General features: G+C 41.3%; 1 protein-coding gene across 1 annotated transcript in view; it reads right to left on the reverse strand.

Annotated features, from left to right (window-relative positions):
• Serinc5 (serine incorporator 5) overlaps nt 1–25782 on the reverse strand; it is a 107339-nt gene extending 81557 nt beyond the window's left edge. Inside the window, exon 1 of the mRNA XM_026415258.2 lies at nt 25649–25782. Within this exon, the coding sequence (XP_026271043.2) occupies nt 25649–25675 (27 nt within the window). The 5' untranslated portion in view covers nt 25676–25782. The remainder of the gene's footprint in view (nt 1–25648) is intronic.
• Between the last annotated feature and the right edge of the window lie 632 nt (nt 25783–26414).

Below are 26414 nucleotides of genomic sequence, written 5' to 3' on the forward strand. Positions count from 1 at the left end.
ACTTAGAATAACAACAACAACATCAACAACATTAGCTATCAATATTATTCTTGATGCCCTTGAAAGAGAAGCTCAAGAGCTTTATAAGCGGGTATCTGAACCTAGTGGCTTGGAAGCACAAACGTCTCATTTCCCCACACTGGACATGGAGCTGAGCTTAGTCAGGGAGATTTAAGTGGTTGCCAGCTTTTTTCCAGCTGCTCAAGGAAACTCCCCAGGAACAAGGAACCCAAGGACTCTCTTCCTCATGGCAGCACAACGTTGCCTCCAGGAACTTGCAGCTGCCTCATTACCCAAACCTCAAATCTGACCAAAAGTGGCTGGGCGAGTTGGCACACGCCTATAATCCCAGAGGTTCAGAAGGCTGAGACAGGAGAATCGTGAGTTCAAAGCCAGCAAAGCCAGCCTCAGCAAAAGCAAGACACTAAACAACTCAGTGAGACCCTGTCTCTAAATAAAATATAAAATAGGGCTGGGGATGTGGCTCAGTGATTGAGTACTCCTGAGTTGAAACCCTGGTACTCCCCAATATCTGACCAAAACCTATTCCTCTCTGTATTACTATATGCCAACTAATAGACTGTCCTTTCCCAAGGGGATTTAAGGACCATTTTAGAATTTCTTAAAACAACCATTCATTCATGTAGCACTCACTTCCAAGTGTTGCGACAGGAGCTAGGACACCTGGACAATTTCTCCCAGTGTGGGATACTCACTATTATTATTACCTCCCCTGGGACAGTAGGAAGCTTGGGCTCTAGGAGTAAGTTGCCCAAGACCACAGCTCCTCAGGGGTGCAGACAGGACCCAAACCTGGTATAATTTCAAAGCCAGCCTTCTTCATTGTCTTACTAAACCAAATGTGCGAAGAAGAAAAGGGTAAGAACACTTCTTAAAAACCAAAAGTTATTTTAAAAACAAAATCAAAATTCATTTTCCAATTAAACTATTGCTTAATAAATGAAAGCATTAAATAAAACCCCAGCTACTACTCCATATGGCAAGGAAGTGTACTTTAGTCCTGACGACTCTATAACTCAGGGGCAGTCTAACTGTGACTCATGGGTGGCTCCAGTGACCACTGCCACAATATTTATGTGTTGTGACTTGTGTAAACAAAATCATCTCTCATGCCACCAACTTACTGTTGTTGGTGGTTTGCAATTAACTCTCTAAATATTTAACCTCATGCTCACACAGAGATGAGTCAATCATCTAAGAATGACAGGTCAATCAGTATGCAAAATGTAGTCTCCAACTAATGACTACCTGCCCCACTGGGTCTAAATCCCAGATGAATTTCTCTGAAGCACAATCGATTAGGAAACATTAACAAAACTGAGAACTCAAAAATAAACATTAACATTTACAGTCAATTAATTGTGCCAAGATAATTCAATGGGAAAGAGTAACTATTTCAATAAATGGTATGTCCTCACACCATACACAAAAATTCACTCAAGATGGATTAAAGACCTAAATGGAAGAGCTAAATCTATCAAACTCTTTGGAGAAAACAAGACTTATCTTCATGAACTTTAGTTAAGCAAAAATTTTTAGACATCATGTACAACCCAAAAAAAAAAAAGTACACTACATACAGTTCATCAAAATTAGAAACTTTTGTGTTATGACTGATACTATCCAAAAAGTAAAGAGAGTTCACAAAATGAAAGAAAATGTTTTCAAGTCACCTTTCTTATAAACAATATTTCTGGAATCCAAAATATACAGAACCCTTAAAATTCAATAATGAAAAGACAACCCAATTTAGAAACGTGCAATGAATCCAAATAGACATTTCTCCAAAGAAGTACAAATGGCCAAGCTCATGAAAGACCATCAGTCATTAGGAAAGAGCAAATGAAAACTAAAATGAGATACAACTCACACTCACTAGAATGGCTATTTTAAAATGGGGTGGGGGTGGGGGGCAATAAGTGTTGGTGAGAATGTAGAGAAATTAGAACCCTCAGCGGCCTCTTCAGAAAACACTTTGCTGGTTCCCCAGGGGTTAATAGTTGTAAGAATCATCAATTCCACTCCCAAGTATACACCCAGAGAAATAAAAACAGATCCACAAAAATCTATACACAAATGTTGTTAGCAGCATTATCTTAAACTGCCAAAAGATGGAAAAAACTCAAATGATCATCATCTGATAAATGGTTAGTAAAACATGGCATAATTCACAGAAAGGAATGGAGAACTGAAAAATGCCACCATAGATGAACCTTGAAAATCTGCTAAGTGAACGAAGATGGTTATAAAAGGCCACATGTTTATTATACAGTTCACATTACATGCAGCATCCAGAATAGGGACAGCAAGTAGATTAATAATTGCCAGGGCTCTGGGTGAGTTTGGAGGGAAAAGGAGAGAGACTGCTAATGGACATAGAGGCAATAAAAATTGATTGTGGTGACAGGTGGAGAACTTTGTAAATACAATAAAAATCATTGAATTTTTGTACACTTAAATTAGATGGGCTGTATGGTGAGAAGCTATTTTTTAAATGTTTATGAAGATTTCGAATTAAAATCTAATATAAAATAGTTCTTTTAGGATAAATAATGAAGTATTTTTTAAAACTCTCAAATAATATTTTTAGGCTATTTGAACATTTGTGCTCGAAGGAGCAATAAAAGCTTGGGCATTTCTTCAATTCTACTTTAAGAATAAAAATAAAACAGGTTTTTTTGAGCACCTGTTAATTTAAACAGGAATAAAGTGTCCCCAAAGGCAAATTCCCAGCACTTTAGGAGCTGAAATTGCTTCATGGGCTTCGTAAGTTATTAGTCTGCTGTAAAATGCTTTGTAAAGTTTACATAAAGCATTTTATGGATCTTTCAACGTTTAGTTTTCTTAAGAGAGTGCACACTTTGAAATGGCCTGGTGTTAGCACCAGAGCTCCCATTTCTCTACAATTTTCTTGTCTTCTACCAAAGCGGCCCTTTGAATAATACTCCCCAATAATGCACAGCCAGCTGGGGCACTCCCACAGAGTCTGAGTTGACAGCTTAACTATCATCTCAGACACCCCCTGCCTCCCCTGCTTTTATGGGTGGCACACTCCTCTTCTCTACTTCTATTCACTTCAGTACTTTAGTTAAGAAAAATTCTCATTTTCATATGTAAATTGTGGACATGAGGATAAAAATAAATTATGCCACAGAGTCCTACCAGATGTGCATCAACTCAGTTTCCCTTCTAATGCAAAAATGTGTTAAATCTGTTATCATCAAGCCCACTTCCTAAATACATTTATACACAACAACCTCCCCTTCCTCCTTCAATAATATCAAAATGAAAACAATGCTAGAAAATGCAATTATTGGGCTGGGGATATAGCTCAGTAGGTAGAGTGCTTGCCTCACATGCACAAGGCTCTGGGTTCAATCCCTAGTACCATACATACAAAAAAAAAATGCAGTTATTAACATGGAATTTCATACATTTAGATTTGCAAAATCTAAAAATTTAAAGCTTAGAAACCAACACATGCTCATGATAAATTCCAAATAGCACAGCAAGCCATCAAATGAAAAACAAATGCCCTGACATTATCCAGTCCCCTCCAATCTCCTTCTTACTCTACAATACCACTTTGTATTTAAAAACTATGAGAAATCTTTATACATACACAAATATCTACATAAGTATTTATATATGTGTCTTACCCATACACATGGATTCAAAATACACATTATCTTTAACTCCCTTTTTTTACACCATTACTTCACACCATCCTAGCTGTCTCCTCCTTTCTGCATACACAAATTAACCTCAATTCTCTTTTTTTTTTAATTGTGGAAAAACACACAAAACCTACAATTAGTCATATTTAAATGTTGTGTGCATATGTATATATGTGTGTGTACAGTACTAAGGGATTTAAATCAGTGGTGCTCAAACACTGAGCTACATCCCCAGACCTTTTATTTTTATTTTGAGACAGGGTCTCACCAAGTTAAGACTGGCCTTAAACTTGTAATCCTCCTGCCTCAGCCCCCCTAGATGCTGGGATCACAGGTTCAGGGCCTCAGTTTAGTTTCTAAAAGAAACAGAAGTAGACATGTAAGAACGTGGACATATTTAATTACGATTCAAAGAGATTATGTTAAGTTTTTCTCCAAACGTGAACAAATATCAACCCACAAAAGTGAGTTTTTTAAGGGTTGAAGGTTTAGTTTGTACAAGCTGAGTCATCAGGAGGCAGTACCATAAAAAAAAAAGAGTTTTTCTATCATCTTGCCAATTCTAGATATTAATATTTTTTAACTTTACCAATGTGATTAGTAAAAAATATCTTGTTTTAAATTATATTTATTTAATTATGAATAAGTCTAAGCATTTATTTTTATATCTGTTGGCCATTTGTATTTTTTCCTACATTGGTCTTTGTCCATCTTTCTACTGCTTACCTTTTCTATTAATTTATAAGTGTACTTGGTATAAATTTTAAAAAGTAGACTTCTGAGCTGGGCGTGGTGGCCCACGCCTATAATGCCAGCAGCTCAGAAGACTGAGGCAGGATGATCACAAGTTCAAAGCCAGTCTCAGCAAAAGCAAAGCGCTAGGCAACTGAGACCCTGTCTCAATAAAATACAAAATAAGGCTGGAGATGTGGCTCAATGATTGAGTGCCCCTGAGTTCAATCCCCACTACCAAAAAAAATCTGTATTGAGTCAGCCAGTGTTCCAAGTACAAAATCCTATGAAGGGAATACTAATGGTAAACCATTTTACAGATGCAGAAACTAAAGGACAGAGAGATTAAGTAACTGATCCACTTACACTGCTGATAAGTGGCAAAGAATACCTGAGCTCAGGCTGCCTGTTACCAGAACTGGCTCTTTTGTGGGGAAGGGGGTCCTGGGGAATGAATCTGGGCCCTTGCTCTCTCTAGGCAAGAGCTCTACCACTGAACTACACCCCCAGTTCTTTTTATTTTATTTAAGATAGGGTCTAGGCTGGCTTCGAACTTGCAATCCTCCTGTCTTGGCATCCCAAATAGCTGTCATTATTATGGGGAGATGCCTCAGAGGGCACTCTAAGTCCAAATTTCAAATCAAAAGAGAGATTTATTTACCTGGCCAGGGAGCTGTCACCCACCACAGAGACTCAAGCTCTGTAGGAGGACTGCATCTTCCTGGTCCATCCAAAGAGAATATAAGCAAGTCACTGAGTTGTGGGTTTTGTGCTTATATTCTCAATCATAGAAATTAAAACACTAATAAGTGGGACCTATGGGCTCTAGACAGGACTGGAATTTTCCAGTCATCAAGCAAGTGATAAACAGAAGCTAAAATAGCATTAGCTTTGCAGTTCAGTTGACCACAGTCCTGGGTTCAAGCAGGTGCTAAACAGTCACATCCTCAACTTGGGCGGGGGTCGATGGGGCAAGAATCTACTTCAAAGTCATGTAGACCCACAAGGGCATTCACATCCAGCTCACCACGACCACCACTGCATCCTTAGCAGGGTACAATTTGCGAGGTACGAAGTACAGAAAGACAAATTTTTTTAAAATAAGAAAAGAGCTTTCATTTCAGTTTTATAGAAGGCAGCAAAATGGAGTCTTATTCCTGTATATGACAGTTCTTGCTTTATAATTGTCTTATTTCACTTATCAAAATCTTATATTCATAATCTATAATAATCTATAACCTATAACTTATACTCTTATTGATTGTATTTATCAGTTCACACCACAACAGCATTATAGGTACATACCACTCTGCCTGTCTCAGAACTGGTTCTTAACTATTTAGCCACATTGCCTCTACACTCTCTGATCAAAAAGCTTTAAAGATGCATACCAAAAATGTTTAAGTGAATTCTCTTGCTTTTTAAAGCATGTTTTTCTCTTTCCAAGTCAAACATGACTTTATCAAGCTTAGTTTTAAAAAAATATGTGATTCTTCTGGGCAATGTGTGAAGTAAACTCTCTCTCAAGTACAACTTTATATCCTTATGTTAGAGATATAAAGGATATTCTTAAGTGTGTATGTTATGTATGTCAAGGTGGTGCTATGATTAGAAGAATTTATCTTGTCCCCAGCCCCCAATTTAACGTCTGCAGCTCTGGACTACCAGAAGCAGCGTTGATCTGTTTTCCAGGAGTTCAAAGCTATATGAAGAAATCAACAACCTCATCACATTCTCAGAAGTCTGGTAGGTCCCTGATTATAAAAATGGGGGCAGTGTTTTTGCAAAGACTGATAAGTGCTTCTGGCATCTGGGGGGTCAGCAAATATTTCAAACATTAGCTGTCCTTCTTTAGGTCCTTCATAAGAAAGAACCTCTCTACCCAAAACACCTGCAGCACTGCCACTGGGAAACTCCAGCTGATGCGATTCCTCCCCAGTGCTACAGCTCACTGACAGATTCATAACTTTTTCATTACTCTGTCCTACTTATAACCTAAATAACTTTTTTGATCAGGAGCTCTAGACTTATGTTTACAGTAGCTAATTTTTATTACTCCCCAAGTCTTACAAAAGTCAGGCAAGGAGAATGGAAAGATAATGCTGAGTAGAAGAGGAGGGTTCTTTCTAATAATTAGGAAATACCCTTCAAGCATGCATAAGGAAGGACAAATGGAATGAGCATCGTGGTTCTTTTCAAACACTTAAGTCCTGCTTTCTATCTGCCATACCACTGCAGGAAGAAAAAACATCAGAGACAGCTCCACTGGACCTCTAGCTTCCAAGAAATGGCAATTCTGGAGCAGCCCGCATCCCTCCCCTCCCCCCATCATAAGGAAATAATTTACTGCTTCATGCTTTTCAAAGCCTCCAGCCAGAAGCCACTGCTGGGCAGAGCGATTTGCATAAAGCGCCTCATTGGTTAACCAGCTGGGTCTAAATGGCCTAATACTCCTTACTCAGCAACCTGTAACTGGCACAAACTACATCGCTGGATAAGAAAGTGTGTTCTTAAAACTGCTTTCTGTAAAATCCTATGATCTGCAGAGGAGAATTTTCTGGGGGGCGGAAACTGAATAATTGCTTAGGAGCTTAAGAGAAAGGAAAAGACCAAAAAAAAAAAATAATAAACGGATTGTATTACAATAAAATACAATGTAAAAAAACAATTTGAGATTCAAACCACAAGACTTTAAAATCCGTAGCTTGAGAGCTCTTTGTTGGATTGCTCCGCAAAGTCAGCAGATATGGTTGGAAAAAGCCCACTATCCACCCACTCACTTTCAATATGTACTGTCAACTGTGTACTGGGCACTGGGGCACTGCAAAATTCAGGAAAACTGGGTGACAGTCCTTGCTGTGCACCGGTAAGCTGTGTGGCCTTGAACAAGGTCCTTTGCTCTGGGTGCATGTTTCTTCCTCAATACTGTAAGAAGAGTGAACATGATACTCCATTAAGGATTCTCCAAGCTGAAGAGGACTGAGTGACTTTCCAGATTCCCAGTACCCATTGGACATTCCACAGCCATCTAAGAATGGTAAATCAGGGCCTTAAGCACTGGGAAAATCTCCCCTCAGAAACCTCCTCAGTAGCAGCGAGACTTTGTCTTCCTACAACCAAACTCAATGAGTGTGCTAAAAGTTCTAATATTTTAGCTTCCGAGTGAAATTTCTCTTGCCCTGGGGCATAATTCCCTTTTGTTATCATGTCCCAGTTTTCTGTTCATGATTCGGGTGGACACTGGGGACTCTCAGAACCAGAAGCAGGAATGCAATCCAAATGTAGTTTTCTAGGACCTAGGAGGCAGGGATGAGGCCTGCCTTCCATGCCACCCCTTTTAACTCAACTATAGAAAAACTACTGTGTCCCTCTCCAGAATATGAGCAACTCATTTCAGCCTTAAAGGGCTAGCAGGAAGAGGAATTAAACCAGAGGTCCCTAAGAATAAAGTAGAGCTGCCCCAGAACACAAGAATTTCCCTCTCTGGAGTTGTTTGCTTATTACAATACAAGAAAGCAGAGCACAATTGGGTCAGAAGAGCAGAAGATCCTTCCAGCACCAACTTTCTGGGATCAGGTCCAAAGGGAGTCGGCTGGGCCAGCTCCAAACCTGACACAGTGAACTAAAGCGTGGCTTGGTCCGTCTTCCAGAAGGAAGTCTGCAAGTCCAAGACTTCTAAGCTTTTCATCCTACAGTTGCTTTGAAAATAGACACTTGTTCCAACAGGAATTGATACGGAGAGCTCTATCCTTGTCCCTGTTGCCAATCCAATAACAAGGACAAGGCTTTCAGAAAAAGGAGAAAGAAGTTTTATTGTTTTGTTAGTAAAGGAGAAAGACAGGGAACTCCTGTCCCAGAGGCTGTGATTCTAACTGACAGGGGGACAGAGGGTTTTTGAAGAGGGGATACAAAGGCGACACCCCAGCTGTGCCATCAAGACTCATAATTCATTTGTAGCCTTGAAAGACAGCCATTTCTTAGATCCGCAGGTGCCAGCCCTGAAGTCTGGACTCTTTTCATTCCTGTGGTCAGTGAGCCGGAGGGCAGATAACTCAGGGCAGATAATCTGGCCCAGGGGGGGAGGAAGGTTAATCTTGCTTTCCCTGTGGTTAGAAAAGGGGAGAGAGAGAAGGAGGAGGGGAAAACATGTCAGTTAAACGTGTTTTTAAAGAGCATCACAGGCAGAGCAGCAAGGCTCATATTCAAAGCATGAGTGGACCCCTGTTACAAACTGACACGTTAGGGAACAATCTGAGCATAACAGGAAGTCCAGTTTTGTCTGTGAGAAACACTATGTGAAAGCAGAAGGCTACTCAGCTGAACTGGGCTGCATAGTAATGCACAAATGCACACAACTTAACAAGTGCATTCAGAGTCACACCAAAATACCACTGGGGGTATGGCCTGCGTCCTTTCAGATACCCCTCCTCCCACCACTTCACAACTTGACAGCTGTAACTTCCACCACCAACTTCCACAAATATACTTCAAGTCTTTTTCAAAGTAAAGGGACACATTTATCATAGTATTTATGAATTTTTAACTATTTAACATTTGTAAAACTGTTAATACCATTTTTACCATGCTCTTTTTCTTTTTTTTTTTTTTTTTAATGTGCTACTAATAAAGAAGATGAATGCTGTGCCCCTAACTGAATTTTTTCCCGTAAGACCTGTGGGTTTTGTTGTGCAATTTTTCACAATGTGGTAATTTTTAGCATGCACATGTCATGTTATGTTATATAGCAAGACTATTTCCAGGGCTCTAACCTAGAGTAAAAGGCACGATGTACAACAGTTTTGTTTTTCTGATACTGGGGGTCGAACCCAGTGACATTCCACCACTGAGCCACATGTCCAGCCTTTTTTATTATTTTAAGAGAGGGACTCACTAAGTCTCTGAGGGCCTCACTAAATTGCTGAGACTAGCCTTAAACCTGTGACTGCTGCCTTGGCCTCCTGAGTCACTGGGGTTACAGGCGTGTTCCACCATGCCCAGCACTTTTGGAGAATTCTTACATGTGAAAATATTCAATGTTATGTGAAATTGTTAGGATATAAATGAGAACATACAGTATGATCCAGTTTATTTTAACACTACAATGAAATACAACAAGGCGTAAGAGGGTTTATTCTCTCTGGGATTACAAGTGATATTTTCTCCTCTGTAGTTTTAGTTCCCAAAAGTATAGTGCCATGTACTAGAGTTTATTATACTCACTGTTCATAGCTGGCACTCCATTCGCTCTATCATCTCACATGCCTCCATGCCTGCCTTCTCCAGGGTATCCCCCAGTACTCAAGAATCTGAAAAGTTAAACCATATTTCCAGACTTTGCTGTTACTGACAATTAGCAGCTTTCATTATATTTGGAAGGTGACAAGGGGGTTCAAGTCACTCTCCTGCTGTGGCTTCTCCTGCCAGGCAGAGGTTACCAGAGACCTAGATAGTTAATAGGGGACCTGACTGATTTCAAAGAGTTACAACAAATTAGGTCTAGCCACTCACCTCAGAAATCACACAGGAAAAAATGATGGTGAAAGACAGGAAAGGAATTTAATCAATACAACTATACTGGAAAGACAAGAGGGATCAAGAGCTCCAACCCCATTTCCAGGGGTACTGACATGAGCTTCAGGTTTGATTCAAAGAAGATCTGGGGTGGGGACAAGAGGTATGCACAGCAGGCGTCTGGGTCATTCTGTGGTCTGGCTGATCATTATCTATTCTGGTCACAGAACAGTCTTTTTGTGTCTAGAAAGTTGATTCTGCTCAAGGGCACTCTCCGTTGCTTCCTAGGATGTGTATCTATCTGACCTAGGGCAATTCGGTTCTCCTGAGATGACTGCTCCTGCTTAGGGAGAGGTCTAACCAAGGGGTGATCTGCCTTCAGGGCTCCACTGTTCCTGGGAGGTATGAGGCAATGAGTGAAGATTTATAGGCACAACTTGGGGAGTTCTGGAACAGGCTTATATGAAAGCTGCCAGTTGAATGGCCCTGCAAATCTTGAAAATACTTTTAGTTATCTTAACTTGGAACCTTCATTCTTGAAGGAGGACAAGAAAGGTTAGGTCAATTTAGGACTAATAAACCTGTCATTACAAGTTTTTCGACACATTCCATAAGTGATTAGCATGCCTACATGCAGTGTTGAGCAGGAATCTGATCCAAAGTTTAATGTAATAAAGGAGACAGATACAGAAGGCAAAAATGCTTTTAGTTACCTATTGGCATCTGCAGGCCCTTAGTGAAGAGTCAGCACTTTTAGCAAACGTAACCTCTAGGTCCCTGTTGTATTGGAAAAGAAAAGGCAATTGCAGCAACCAGACTTGGAGCTCCTGTGTCAAGCCACCAGCAGTAGACGTCAAGGTGGTAGGACAGCATCAGCCCCTGACCTCTGGGATCACTGTGTTCTTAAATTCAAGAGCTCCCCAATGGTCCTCCAGTACTAGGGATTGAACCCAGGGAGTCACAAATGATAGGCAAGCAATCTACCACAGAACTACATTCCCAACCATTTTTATTTTATTTTGAGACAGTCTTGCTAAGTTGCCAAGGCTAGCCTTGAACTTGCAATCCTCCTGCCTCAGCCTCCTGAGTAGCTGGGATTACAAGCATGCGCCACCATGCCTAGCAGGCCCCCAGGATCCTTGTTCCTCTAGTTCTGCCAATAATTGTTAAACACCTAATTTCTTCCATTAAATCCTCTTCTGCTTAAAATACTTAGAGTGGTCTCAGCTTCCTGCACTGAACCCTGATACAACGGACACCACCACTTCACAGGTCTATAATGCCTTGATCCTGTCAATAATCCTATGAGGAAAGCAAGACAGGAATTCCCCCCATTTGACAAGCAAGGAAACCAAAGCACAGAAAGCTTAAGAACAAGGAACAGCCATGATCCCCCCAATACTGGAGAGGTTCAAAAAGATACACAGGGGAGGGGCATTAAAAGAACATATAAACTTCAGGTGGTGAATACTTTAAAGGCCTCTTATCTAAGAGTTTCTCAGATTCCATAATTTGCTTCAAAAATCAGTAGGTAGGGAGCAAAACCTGGATCACTTCAAAATTCAACTTACCTCTCCAGAATTTTCCAAAGAATAGAATCCCAGTTAATAATAATCCACAAATTTAGGGGAGGGAGAGAGGAGGAGAAGAAGGATTGGTCAACAAGTAATGACTTACATTATCAGACAGAAGGTCTAAGGTCCAGTGTTTTATTGCACAGTGCAGTGATTATAATTAACATTAACATATATTACAAAATGGAAGAATTTTGAATTGTTCTCACCACAAAGAAATGATCATTTGAGGTGGTGGCTATACTAATTACCTTGACTTGATCATTACACAATGTATGCACATATGGAACAACACAAGGTCCCCACACATATGCACAATTATTATGCATCAATTAAAAACAGAAACAAAAGATTCAGCAAAATTTAACAGAAAAAAGGCAGGAGAATTGAAGAAAAAAGAAGAATCAAGAGGACGGAGGGGCTACCTGTGGACTAAATTTTAGCAGGGTAAAATTTTACAAGATCACTTAAGGAGTAAAAGGTAGGGTGTTGCTAAGTTGCCCAAACTGATCTTGAACTCCCAGACTCAAGTGATCCTCCCGATTCTGCCTCGATGGTGCTAGGATTACAGGTGGTGCTAGTACTGAAGAGCCATTAAACTTCAGCATCCTGCAGTCTGGGGGCAGAAGTGTTCAGGCCACTTTTCTATCACCCTTCAAGACAGGCTCAAACCTCTTTAGGCTCTTAACCTGCTCCTCCTTTTATATTTTTTTTAAATTAAAAAAAATTTTTTTGTTGTTATTGTAGTAGGTGGACACAGTACCTTTATTTTACCTTTATTTATTTTTATGTGGTGCTGAGAATTGAACTCAGTGCCTCACATGTGCCAGGCGAGCGCTCTGCCACTGAGCCACAGCCACAACTCTACTCCTTTTATCTTAAAGAATAATAATCTCTCATCCCTGACTCAAGTTCCTCATCTCTCCAGTACCCAACTCAGCAGTCTTACCTTCCAAGCCCACAAAAAAGAGGCTGCCAAAAGCCCTGGCACCGATTGATCTTTCTCTCTCTTGACTTTTGGATGTCATAGAACCAAGCCAGCAGCTCCAGCACCCACACTCAATCTCCAGCTCTTTCCTCTCCAGGAAAACTCTACCCTCACTTAGATTTTCTTTCTTTCCTCGTTCACTACAGGGAATGTCTACTTTTTAAATGAAGGTGTCTCTCAAGGTTCTATGTTCATGTTTTCTTCTTATTCTAGCACTCTTTTCTTGAGGCAAGAAGGTTCCTTTGAGAAGCTGAGAAATAGCATAGAAAAGTGTCCAGAATACCCAAAGACACGACTGGGTGTAACTGCAAGGCTCTGTGAAATCTATAGAGCCCATTCATGGGAACCCACTGTCCACATGCTCACCTACTCCCAAAGGAGGTGTCCAAGCCAAGGACCCCCAGGCCCCTCCCCTTTCCTAAGAAGCAAAAATGCAAAGCTGAGGTGCACAAACCCTCCATCTGATTATAAAGAAATTCTGCCTCAGGGGCCATCTTATACTGCTGAGAAACCCAGCATTAATTCTTAAGTTGCTCCAGAGCATAAAAGTGGACCTAGTTACAGCCTTTGAATTATATTATTCTGGGTACCCAATAAATATTTATCAGTTGATGTACTGCTTTAGGGATTTTGTTAGCTTTAAAACAAAACAACAGCAAGGGCTGGGGTTGTAGCTCAGTGGTAGAGCTACAACCTAGGATGTGTGAGACACTGGGTTTGATTCTCAGCACCACACATAAATAAATAAATAAAATAAAGGTCCATCAACAACTAAAAAATATATATCTTAAAAAAAAGCAAATGAAATAGGCAATTATGTCCTAACCCCTTAGGATAACATTAGTAAAGCTGAAGAAAGCTCATAGATATTAGACTCTTCTTATGGAGACCAGTTTCATCACTATGGTTACAAAATACTGCCATTGTTTCCCAGAACACCCCTGGACATCAATGAGCATGAAGTCAGGAACAAAAGACTGAATTCCTCCCCAGTTTTGGTGAACCATGCTCACCAAGGATCAGAGCATTAGGAGATTACTGAGATACAATGTAAGAACAAAAAAACTGCCAAAGAAATTCCACTAAGACCTCATGAACTGTGTTTCAAAATGTAATTAGCCAGTTTAGAAAAATGGTAAGTAAACAAACATAAGCCTGGTTTTCCAACTCTTTGTAAAAAGCTTTAAGGAGTTGTGTATGGGTTTTTTCCTACTTTTGTTTTGACTAGACAGTTTTCATGAGAAGAAAAAATGCTGCCTAATCCCTACATACTGTAACATTAGTTCAAACCCACAAAGTGTTTCAAAACTTTGTCTGTGATAAAAACCAATCTAAGTTTTTCCATAACAGCTGCTTTCCTGAAACATCAGCAACTTTAATCTCATAAGGCAAACTACAGAATAAAAGCCAAAAGTAAAACCCTATTTCCTTTAAAAGCCAAACAGATGTTTTATATAATCAGACCAATCCACTATTAGAATGTCTTACACACACTACCCTAACTCCCAGGTAGTTTTAAAATCATCTAAAACATCATTCATATACATGCCAGAAATTATAGGAAATGTTTTTAAATACATTTTAAATAGGGCTGCAGGGGTTCACTTTGGACTACTTGAGAAACCTAATATTTTGGTACGATCACAGTGGTTTACATCAGTAACTCAATCACTCCTGCTCTCAGCACCCAGTTGTAACCCAAATTCAACTGACAACAGCAGTATGTAATGAAAATTCACTAGCAAGCCTGCTTGACTGTGAACATAAGAGGACACATGATCTTTAGCTATTAAACAGGTGTTCCCACCTTTCTCAAATACTGAAAACAGTTGGGGTCATACCTTAGTGGTAGAGCACTTGCCTAGCATATGTGAGGCACGGGCACTGGGTTCGATTCTCAGCACCACATAAAAATAAATAAAATAAAGACTATTGACAACTAAAACCATATATTTTTTTTTAAATACTGAAAACAGCAAACAGCTTGGTCAAGGAATAAAAAAGGAATTGCAACCAATGCCTAATTCTGCAGAAATACGGTCTTAGATAAGGATTTCCTTTTTTTTTTATAACATTTTTCAGTTGATGATGGACTTTTATTTTATTTATTTATATGTGGTGCTGAGAATCATGCCTCACACTTGCCAGGCAAGTGCTCTACCACTGAGCCACAATCCCAGCAGGGCCCCCCCACTTCCTTTTTAAGGTCAAATTATCATAGAAAAGCTGGCCAAGTGCTGCCACCATCACTGCTCTACCTGTTAGCAGGTGACATCTTGCCCAGGGAGGAAAGAATCTGGGCCATAATGCTCACTGCTCCAGAAATATGTGGACTCAAATTAGTATGAAAAGAGTTTTGTTGTTTTTTTCTTTTTCTTTTTCTCTTTTCTTTTGGTAGTTGTAGATGGACAGCATGCCTTTATTTTATTTGCTTATTTTTGTATGTGGTACTAAGGATTGAACCCAATGCCTCACTCATGCTAGGCAAGCGCTCTGCCACCAAGCTGCAGCTCCAGTCCTGAAAAGAGATTTTTAACCAGACACAGTGGCACACACCTGTTGGAGACTGAGGTGGAAAGATCACAAATTCAAAGCCAGAGTCAGCAATTGTACTTCAAAAATAAAAAGGGTTGGAGATGTGGTTCAGTGGTTAAGTGCCCTTGGGTTCAATGCCTAATACCAAAAAAAAGAAAAAAGTTTTATTTAAATCCAGCTGTATTGTTTCAAAAGTTCCATCTCTGAAAAGCTCCAGGGTGAGGAAAGCTTTTCAGAAGCGAAGGCATGTATTCGGACAAAAGCCTGGAGTTTCACAGGTTCAGCCCCCTTCAGTCCTTGGCTGAAAAGAGTTGGCTGAAAAGAGTCTCACGGGTCCCTGGAGCCTCCTTATCAAAAGAAGCTAGGGCATGCTGGGACCAGCATCTGTATCTCCCTTTTAGATAAACATGTTATCTTTTTAATTCAGAAGAAAAGATATTACAGAGCGCTTTCTTAAGAATTTAGAACACAAAAGAGAGGATATTAGAGATGGAGAAATAGATTGGAGAAACAGTTGGAAGTAGAGGGGGGGCTGTCTCCACTCTCAGCATGAGGAAGCCATTCCCAATTTCAGAAGGGGGAGGGGCAAATTCAGACCTTCTCTGAATGTTCTCTGAACATTAAAACACCTGGGAAACTGAGAAATAAACCTTCCAAGTTTCATAGGCCACTCCCAGTCATTCAGTATCTGTGGGAAATCTACTGCCTGTATTTATACAGAAAGGCGGTGGGAAGCCAGCAATAGGGCAAGGGTGTTACCTTTTATCTCTTCAGCACAGGATGAGTCAGAGGCTGCCTTCCATTCCCTACAGACTCTCTCTCAATCCTCCACGCAGTCCTCACACTCATCTACAACAGCCTAGAACTATTGTCAGTAAGTAAAGCACGTGTGTGGGTATTTTACCTGTGTTTTATAAAGATGAATAGAAAAATAAGTGTCCCATAGTAATGATAAAAATCACTGAATTCAAACTTAATGCATCTGAAACAAAGAAGAGCACCATCAAGCAGGAAAAAATCAGAAAAACAGCAATTGTACACAGATGGTAACTGTGTACACAGCTGTAAAGAAAAAGATCAAAGTTGAAGAAAAAGTTGAAAATGACTGAAATATATTATAAATGACATTTAAAGGGGTGTGATTAGACATTTTCACAGTATTTTAGCGTTTGGGGAATAGAAACACTCAAACCTATTAACACATTAACCCATTAACTGAATTACAAACATTCAACTTTAAAACCTCCAGAGAAATCTGGTTTGAAGGTACCTCTATTTACATCTGCATGTAAACCCAAAAAGCAGTAATGGCTGCAAATTAGTGGCTGGAGCATGTTAAAAACTTTTGTGGTTAAAAAAAACTTCTGCGGTCACCCCGATAATTCAAAGAGTGGGATCAAATACAGCACCTACAATATAATCCCAATTTTGCAAAGTAAAATCACATATATTAAATTTAAATGACTGAATATAAAACATCAAAATGTGGTTCTCTCTGTAGTAATAATATGTGGTTTTCCCTGTTTCACAAATACCCCACATTGTTCATAAAAGCATCAGTGATGGAAAGAATGAATTTCTATGCCTGGATCTCTTCCAAGGATAGAAGCAACATGTGACAGGAGGACCTAACATTTCCAATCACTATCGACAAGAGCAGTAGGAAACAAGGGTTCTGTAACCAAAAGCCCTCAACAGGGGTCCTGCTAGGCCACAGTAAATACAGACACATCCCAGGAGAAAAGATCCAACATACCCCTGCAATACACAGGACACACTTCCAATGCATCCCATGACCAAACCAGGTGGTGTGGACAGGTCTAGGTGCAAGGACTCTAATAGAGAAAGCTCATCACTGGCGGTAGAAATACCGAGGTGCTGCAAGAAATCAAATATGGGCTTGGAAGTGGGTGGGCAAGGCAAAAACTGTACTTCTACAGAAGGAGGTGCTCCCAGAAGGAATCTGGGGTGCAAGCATACCTGGGGAGGCAGTTTGCCTGCTTTTTTCCCTAATGAAGTTCTACCCCTTGTTCTGATAGGAAGAGTACTTAAAAAATAAAAAGGGCTGGGGATGTGGTTCAGTGGTTAAGTACCCTTGGGTTCAATACCTAATACAAAAAAAAAAAAAAAAGTTTTATTTAAATCCAGCTCAAAGGAAGATCGAAGAAACTTCATTGTTTCAAAAGTTCTACAGATTAGCTAATTTAAAATTGGGGAGGGCTACAGTTGTGACTGGATGCATGTCAGGAAATTTTTATATGACTATATTCTGACCACATGGTTTCCTAACTTAAAATAGTTCCATTATACAAGGTGAAATTTAAATTATAGTAAACATATTTTTGTGTTACATTACAGGTTTAACTTTGATAGAAAACATTAATATTATATTGGGGAAATATTTCTTGAACTGGGCTTGAAAACAGAGGTTGAGGTTTTACTTGAAAAGACAAAAGGACATTTCAAGGGTATCAATGTTATTATGTGGTGTTAATTTACTTTCTTTTCTTTTTTTTTTTTTTTTTTTTTTTTTTTTGTACTTCGGATTGAACCCTAGGGCGCTTCACCACTGAGAACCCTCAACCCTTTCTATTCTTTGTATTTTGAGACAGGGTCTCACAAAGTCACTAAGTTGCTAAGTTGCTGAGGCTGGCCTTACCCTTGCCATCCTCCTGCCTCAGTCTCCTGAGTCACTGGGATTATAGGCATGCACCATCATGCCCAAAGTAATTTACGTTTTTAAATAAGTCTTCATGGACTTGCATATGAGTTTTAAGCTACAATCTGATTGTATTCAATCACTTGCTCTGAGAGGGGATATCCATTCTACTAATATCTCATTGAAAGTTGATGCTCTAAACGAGTCTTTGCGTGGGATTCAGTTGCCTCCAACTCAGATGATACCAGAGGTTTTGTGAATTGGCATAGGTGAGAAATGATAAGGATTGCAAGAACTCTCTATGCACACACTTTGTTCAAACTCCCACACTAAGAGACTCAGTCAGACTGCAACAGGGTTCCCCAGCCCTGACCCAGCTTCCTTTAAAATCCCAGTTTGGAAAAGCTCAGGGATGTCAGAATTTACTGTTTGTTCTAGCCAACACCTGAAGATAGGCACTAACCTTCCTTTCTTAGAGTATTTACTAAAAAGAACTTATACCTATGAATCCTTCCTCAGTTTCTTTGAGACATATATGTACATGGATTCAACCAAAAAATTTTCAAAAATAAAAAACTAGGCATGGTGACACATGCCTATAATCCCAGCAGGTGGGGAGGCTGAAACAGGAAGATCACAAGATCAAAGCCATCCTCAGCAATTTATCTAGGCCCTAAGCAATTTTGCAAGATCCTGTCTCTAAATAAAATACACAAAAGGGCTGGGAATGTGTCTCAGGGTTAAGCACCCCTGGATTCAATCCCTAGTACACACAGACAAAAAAAAAAAAAGGAGGAATGTGTTTGTATTGAATACACACAGACTTTTATTTGTTTATCTTTAATTATCTTTTGGTACTGGGGATTGAACCCAGGGGTGCTTTACCAAGTTACATCTCCAGTCCTTTTTACTTTTTGTTTTGAAGACAGGGTCTTGATAAATTGCTGAAGGTCTCACTAAATTGCTGAGGTTGGCCTCGAATTACAATCCTGCTGCCTGGGCCTCCTAATTCCCTGGGATTATGGGTGTCTACCATCATGCCCACCCAACAAGTGCAAACTTTTCTTGCTGTTATTTCCTAAAAAATATAGCATGTCAAGTATTGACATAGCATGTACACTGTATCAGTGAATTAGGTATTGTAAGTAATCTAGAGAGGATTTAAAGTGTATGGGAGAATGTGCATTGATTATATGTGAATACTGTGCCATTTGATATAAGAGAATTTGAGCATCTGCAGACTTTGTTAAGGAGAGGTCCTAGAACCAATCCTCCATGGATACCAAGGCATAGGGATAATGCTACAAAGTATCTTTCTCAAGGACCTAAAAGCAGGTTGGGAGTGTAGCTCAGTGGCAGGGCACTTGCCTAGTATGCAAGAGACCAGACCCTGGGTTCAAACCCCCAGCATCAAAAAAAAAAAAAAAAAAAAAAAAAGCTAAAAATCATTCTTTTAAAATGTAATCAACAAGGGTGGAGCTCCTATCTCCCAGTCTCTAAGCACAGAATCCTAACTTTGATCAGATCCAGCTAGCAGACCCAGATGACTTAATCCCATTTGCAATGACCAACCTTTAGTAACTTTAACTTTTCACTTCTTGGGCTCCACCTGAGTCCCACTTATTCCCTCCCTATTCCCTTCTCTTCTCCCTTTAAAAGGCCTACTTACTTCTGCACAAAAAGGATAGAACTCTCAGTTCTTTACCCTATTGTTACAATATTTTATTATTACTGAAAAAAAATATTTTTATCCTTTAACTAAGGTTCTTCTTTGTTTATCCTTGACAAAGGATAGTCCTTGGTAGTATTCAAGGTTTTGTTAATTAATAAATAGACATTAGAAGTGGGGTTTCATTGGGGAAATCTCAGTGATCAAGAAATATGAGGCAGGGTATGTTAGGCAGTGCACACTGTGATCCAGCTCTTCAGGAAGCTGAAACAAGAGGATCACAAGTTCGAGGTTAGAGGCTAGTGTGGGCAACTTAGCAAGACCCCTTCTCAAAACAAAAAGGGCTAGAGTTGTAGTTCAGTGGCAGAGTGCTTGCCTAGCATGCTTGAGGCCCTGAATTTGATCTGTGCCCAGGTTGTTGGTGGTGGTAGGTGTCTATGATCTGTTGGAAATACCTGCAGCTGGGCATTCCTGCCCTTGCCTGGACTGGCTATGAGACAGTTTGAGTCTTCACTCTGAATGGCAATCATGGGTTGATCCATCCACATGGTCCTTCCTGCTGGAACAGCAGTCTTAGTTATCTGAGTCCACCCAGAAAGTTAGCCAAGTCCTTACCACTAGAATACTGGCACCTCTATCCCAGCTGAGCTTTTCATGCAAGATACCTGACACAATACTAAGAGTAAAAAGCTGGAACTTCATGAAGCCTCAGAACAGACTACATGACTTCTGTGCATGCTTACCAATAAATGTCAGTATGTATAGTAGAATTTGGTCTGTAACTTTGACTTTTATAACCTGGACCAGGTATGAGGAAGAAACTAAACTCCATTATTGGCAGCCAATAGTATCTACCAAGACAGCCTTATTGCTACATACTCAAAACTGCCATAAGTCGATTTGAAAGTTATTCATTTATACTGTAATATGAAGAATAATACGGAATATCAGTCTAAGTACAGAGGTGGCCCATTTAATCCAGGTGGACCAGGGTTCAAAGGCCTGGCTGCCCCACTATGTAACAGCCATCAGTGAATTCATTTCTCTGTACTTCAGTTACCTCACCTGTAAAAGGAGGCCAAGTAGAACATAACCCATCTCATCAGGTTGTTATAAAGAACAAAACATATTTTTGTAAAAAATATAGCATACAGAGTAATAAAAGAAATTTTAGCTATCATCATCATCATCATCATTTCTTATATGTCTGCAGTAAACCATGCCAAACTTTATTTTCAAATTGCCTCTGAAGGGTGGTCTAGACCTTTTAAGTACACACCTCTTTTCACCTCTGAGACTATATACTGTCCTTTTCTATAGCTAGCCTCCCCCACTAACTAGCTCAGAAGTTAGAAAAGCAAAGAAGCTCTTTATCACCCTCTCCCAACAGTGCTCCATACCCAAGTGTTGAGTGACCACTCCACTGTCATTTGGGCATCCATTAACATCCATTAACCAACGGCCAAAGCAAAACCTAAAGGAATATCAGAGTAGATGCAAAAATAAAGTAAGATGATCTGGAGATGGTCCTGGCACAGACAGGTAGTGGCCACCAGTAAACAAATTCAGAGGTTCCTTACACTACAAAGAAACCTGTAATAAAGATTTTATTATCACATGTAGTAATCATAATAACACTAAGAAGTATGATTATACCCATTCTACAGGGGAGGAAAACTGATGTTATAGAGGGTAAGTGACTTGTCCATAGATATGACAATTCTTTGTCCAGATTTCCCAATTTGAACCCAGCACCATGGCTGGGGCTCAGCAGTAGAGTATCTGCCTGGGATGCGTGAGGTCTGAGGTTTGATCCCTAGCACCCCCTCCCCCACAACACCCCCCCAAAAAGCCAAATTTCTGTCTCTGACCTCAAATTTCTCTCTCTGACTTAAATGTCCAACTGGTGATTTGCTGTCTTAGTCCTTTTTCTGTTGTGATAACTGAGTACCTGAAACTAGGTAATATATAAGAAAAAGAATGTTTCTTAAAGATCTGTCACCTTTTCAGTTCTTCTTGCAGCATCGTAACATGGCAGAAGGCATCATATGCTGAGACACAGCAAGTGTGCCACGGAAAATTAGATTTTCTAACAAAACCACTCCCTCAATAATCAATTAATCCATGAATGGATTAATATGCTCATGAAGGCAGAGTCCTGATGATCTGCCCCCAAGGTCCTACCCTCCAAATGTCATTAATATATGAACTTAACTATTTAGTTTCTAACACATGAAATATGGCAGAGCACAATTGTACTACAATTTTACCACAATACTTGCCATCACCATCTAATTTATAATAGGAATCTCAAATATAACAAAATCCAAAGAAAACTACAGGTTTTCCTGGCTAAATGTCCATCTCCCTTTCAGTCTGCTACTTCACCTCAGTAAATAGTATCATCTACCCAGTTCAAACACCAAATCTTTCTCCTTCGTACACCAGACTCCTAATCCATGCTCTACCTCTAAACTCCAGCTCTACCTCTTAATTTAGCTTAATTTGGCTTAATTTAGCCAAAGCCTAAATTAAGATACCATGCTCATTCCCCTTAGACTACAGTAACAGCAGATTGCCAGGATTCAAGCTCCATCAGGAAGGGATTTCTGCTTGCTGTTGAAGCCTAGAACACTGCTTGCATATGCAAGGTAGCTGCTAAAGAACAGTCACTGAACAAACAGCTCAGACTATTCTCCCTACCTCCCCTCCAGCCTGATACAGTCCAGTCTTCATACACTCAAAGGGATCTTCAGAGTGTAGACTGAACCACAGCTCACCACCCCCACAGCTTCTCACTGAAGCCAGAATAAAACCTAAATTCCAATCCCACTGAGGCTTGTTGGCAGGAACTTTTGGGAGCAAACACTTGTACTTGTTGTGGAAGAAGCTGTGGCCCCTTTAAAATGACTACTGAGCTGGGTGGCACCGGTTCTGCAATCCCAGAACTCAGCACTTAGAGAAGGCTAAGGTATCACTTAAGCTCAAGAGTTCAAGACCTGCCTGGGCAAAGATTGATACCGTCCCTTCTTCAGGATTTTTTGTTTGTTTGGGATAAGGTTCTCCAGCCTGGGACAGAAGCTCACAGCTGTGATCTCAGCTACTCAGAAGGCTGAGGCAGGAGAATCACAAATTCCAGGCCACTCTGAGCAGCTTAGCAAAATCCTGTCTCCAAAAAATAATAAAATAATAATATTATATAATAACATCAAAACATTAAATAAAAATAATAAAAAGGCTGGGGATATAGTTCAGTGAAAAAGTACCCCTGAGGGCTGGGAATGTGGCTCAAGCGGTAGCGCGCTCGCCTGGCATGCGTGCGGCCCGGGTTCGATCCTCAGCACCACATACCAACAAAGATGTTGTGTCCGCCAAATACTAAAAAAATAAAATAAAATATTAAAAAAAAAAAAAGAAAAGAAAAAGCACCCCTGAGTTGAATCCCCAGTTTCCAAATAAAAAACAGATAAGGCCCTGAGAAAAAAAAACACAGGAACTGGGTCAAACCAGCCAATCACCCAGCTACTCTTCTAGTTGACCTAAACTGTGCTTATTATAATTTCATTATAATGCTAGATTTTCTGACCTGGAAGCGTTCCCACTGGCAACCTTTGAACATGCCATGTATGAAGAAGCTTGATCTCAAACTGAGCACATCAGAACTGTGCCCGCCTCTACTTGTAATGACAAGTCTTTCCAATGAATATGAATATGCATAAGTCTCCCCAATGAAATCCCCTTGCTTCCTTTGGTCTGACACACACTGCTTTGGGAATTATCCTAGTGCTCTCCTTCCTTACTGCAAATAATAAACCTCTCTTCACTCTTTAATCTTGTGGTTGTGTTTATTAGCTGTGTTCTTACCAAGAAGTGCTATCCGTTGTTCTATTACAGGCTCATAGTCTCTCTGGACTGGCCCACCTCTCAGACCTCATTCAGCCCCTCTTTAATTCCTTGAACACCCTGGAAGACTCCTTACTCAGATCCTACTGTGGGTGCCTTTCTTCACTTGTCAATTCAAGGGGCATCTTAGACTCCTCTACCAACAATTCTTCCAAGGCCTTGTTACAGGACTAGTGAATTTATTGTTCCATTGTTTACATGCTATGGAATGTGCACTCGCTCTTGTGAGCGCACTCTCTCTAACACATACACACACACCACTGAGAGCAAAGATGTCTGTTTGTCTTACTATTTTCCTGGCACATAGTAGGTGCTCAAACAAACAATTGTTTGCTTTGTTTTTGTTGGGGGTGGGAGAATCAAATCCAGAATTTCTTGAATGCTGGGCAAATCACTCTACCACTGAGCTAGACTCTGTCACCCTCCAGGTAAACTTCTTCTTCTTCTTCTTTTTTTTTTTTTTTTTTGGTAGTTGTAGATGGACAGAATGCCTTTATCTTACCTATTTTGATGTGGTACTAAGGATCGAACCCAGTACCTCACACATGCTAGGCAAGTGCTCTGCCACTGAGCTATGGCCCCAACCCCAGGTAAACTTCTAGAAATCATGCTCACTGCATTGAAACCTACCATTATGATGTCTACAGCAGTACTGAGAAAGCAGAAGTTAACTTTCCTGTGATGAATGACAAGGATTTGGTTCTTTCCAACATCACGAATAGGGGTATTTTAGAGACAAGTCACTAAATCCCGGCAAAGTATCAATCATACCAATAAATTATTTTACAATACCCATTTGATTACTGTTAATAATTTTCAGAGCCCTAAATTGAGCACTGGGTATCACTGAAAGATCCTCAGAGGTTTTTAAGCAATCAGATGGATGCCCCTAAATATATATAATTACCACATAATGAAAAGCATTATATCAAATTGGAGAGAACATATCTCAAAACAACAAGAATAAAAGATCTGCAGGGAGCTGGTGGTATAGCTCAGTGGTAGCACTCACCTAGCATGTAAAAAGCCCTCGATTAGATCCCCAGCACCCCAAAAAGAAAGGAAAAAAAAACCTTGAAGTTTTCTGAAAACAAATTTTGTCTTAGTCTCAAAAGCCCTGGGAGCATTCCTGTGCTCTTTCTTCTCTTGCCTGTCTATTACAGGCTCCTAGTCTCTCTGGACTGGCCTAAGCAAAAAAGTCATTTTGCTTAAAGTCAAAAAGCCTCAATTTCCTCATCTCTGAAAATGCCAACTTGAATGCATGCCAAACACAGTATTAGACCTCAGAAACCAAGATAACGCCACATGGCCACTCCAAAGAGGACGGATTATTTGCCCCTATAATCGGTGGGTTACAGAAACCCACAGCTTAACCCCTGCATCACTTACAGTTTTGCCTGGATTGTCCTGAAGTTGAATGTAAGCAAGAACACTCCTGCACCCGAATACCTGACGGCCCCCACAGTCAGACTCGTTTTTAAAATACACCATTAAAACCCCATACAGAAATACTGACTACATGAAACTCCAAATTTAGAAGGTTTTACCCACTTCGTTTTTTCTAACCCTACAGAAAGGAATGAAATTAGCATCGAAGAGCTAAAATCTACTCATTCTGCCCTGATGCACTACGAACTGGTAGGAGACGCCTATCCCAATTGGACATATGTGGCTTAGATACCAGGGTTTTAATAAGCGAGATTAAGGAACAGGTTCAGGCAAGTTGAGCTACAAAGAGGGACGGCAAGGCTTGCGTCCTACTAAAGGAGTCGGGCTTGAGCCCAGACAGGGCTGGGTCGGAACACCCGGGAAGCTGAACAGAACCTTCCCTGAGCCCAGACCTGAGCCTTGGGGTTTGGAATCAGGCTCCAGACATTCTCCATGGGACAGAGCCCAAGTTCTAGGGCTGGAGATGCCAAACACAACCTGCCTGAACTGTTTTGACTAGAGTTTTGTTCAAAGTAAGGGGAAGGAGATGTTATGCAAATCCCGGTCTTTTCCTGAGTTCATCTGACAGACAGAACCCGGAGGGCTGGAGCTCGGCGCCACTAGCCGGTGTCCTGCACGGGATTTGACACATCTTAGGAGACGTCGGATCCCGAGTGAAACCCTGAATACCCCGCCCCACGCGGAATCCCGGAGGCCGTGCGGGAAGATCTGGGTCGCCTCTCGGGCTTCCCCACGGTCCTTCCCGCCAGCCCGCTGAGCTTCTAGCTCGGGCCCGAAACGCTCACCCAGGCAGCGCGGGGTCAGCCCGAGCACACCACCAGCCCCACCTACGGCCGCCGCGCTGGACGCTCACGCAGTCAACCCAAAGCTCAAAGGCTCCTGGCCGGGTCCACGGATCTGACAGCCCCTCTGGCGCCTGGCCTCGCTCACCTGGCCCGCACAGCACCGAGCAGACATCGCGGCGGCCGACGAGCACGGGGGCGCTGCCCGCTCGCTGCGCCACTCAGGCCCTCCTGGCTCGCTCGCCACACGAGCGCCGCTCTCCGCACCCACTCACGCCTCCAAGCCAGGCAGCCTCAGCTGAGAGCTGGGCACCGCGGCCTGGGTAAAAACAACCGCCGCCAAACCCCGCCCCGTGGGCAGGCCCCGCCTCGGCCACACCCCGTGCCCGCCCCTTCCCGGGCGCCGGGCGGCGGAGCAGGCTCGCCCTGGGCTCGCACTTCCGCTGGCGTCAGGCGGCTAAGTGGTAAGGGTCACTGGTCCTTGGGACGTGGGGCTCCCACCCTCTGGACCTGGTGAACCAGCCAAGCCTTTCCCGGCCCCTAGCTGGGGAGGGCGCAGCGCCTCTTCGCCTCTGCTTGGGTGGTTACTGACTCCAGTAGAGCTTGCAGCCTTTAGAGAGAGCCATCCCCCAGTGTTATGCACTGATCCTGCCCAGTGGAGATGCTCTGTTGCGCTCTGCCTAGCACCCAAGGAGACATACACGAAGTCCCTGTTCTGAAATCCCTTTACCTTCCTTACCTGCCAAGACCACTTTTCAACTTTGAGGCTGCCCTGTCCTCCCAAACTTCCTCAAATGCCTAGGCTGTCATTCCCTGAGGTTCCCAGGATACTGCAGCTTTCCAGTGAGAGCTCTTTCTGCGCTTCCCTGGATATTGAGACATTTCCAGCCTTTTCTTCCCTGCGGCCTGAGAAA

The sequence above is a fragment of the Urocitellus parryii genome, chromosome 1 (genome assembly GCF_045843805.1).
Source record: "Urocitellus parryii isolate mUroPar1 chromosome 1, mUroPar1.hap1, whole genome shotgun sequence".
Lineage (NCBI taxonomy): Eukaryota > Metazoa > Chordata > Mammalia > Rodentia > Sciuridae > Urocitellus > Urocitellus parryii.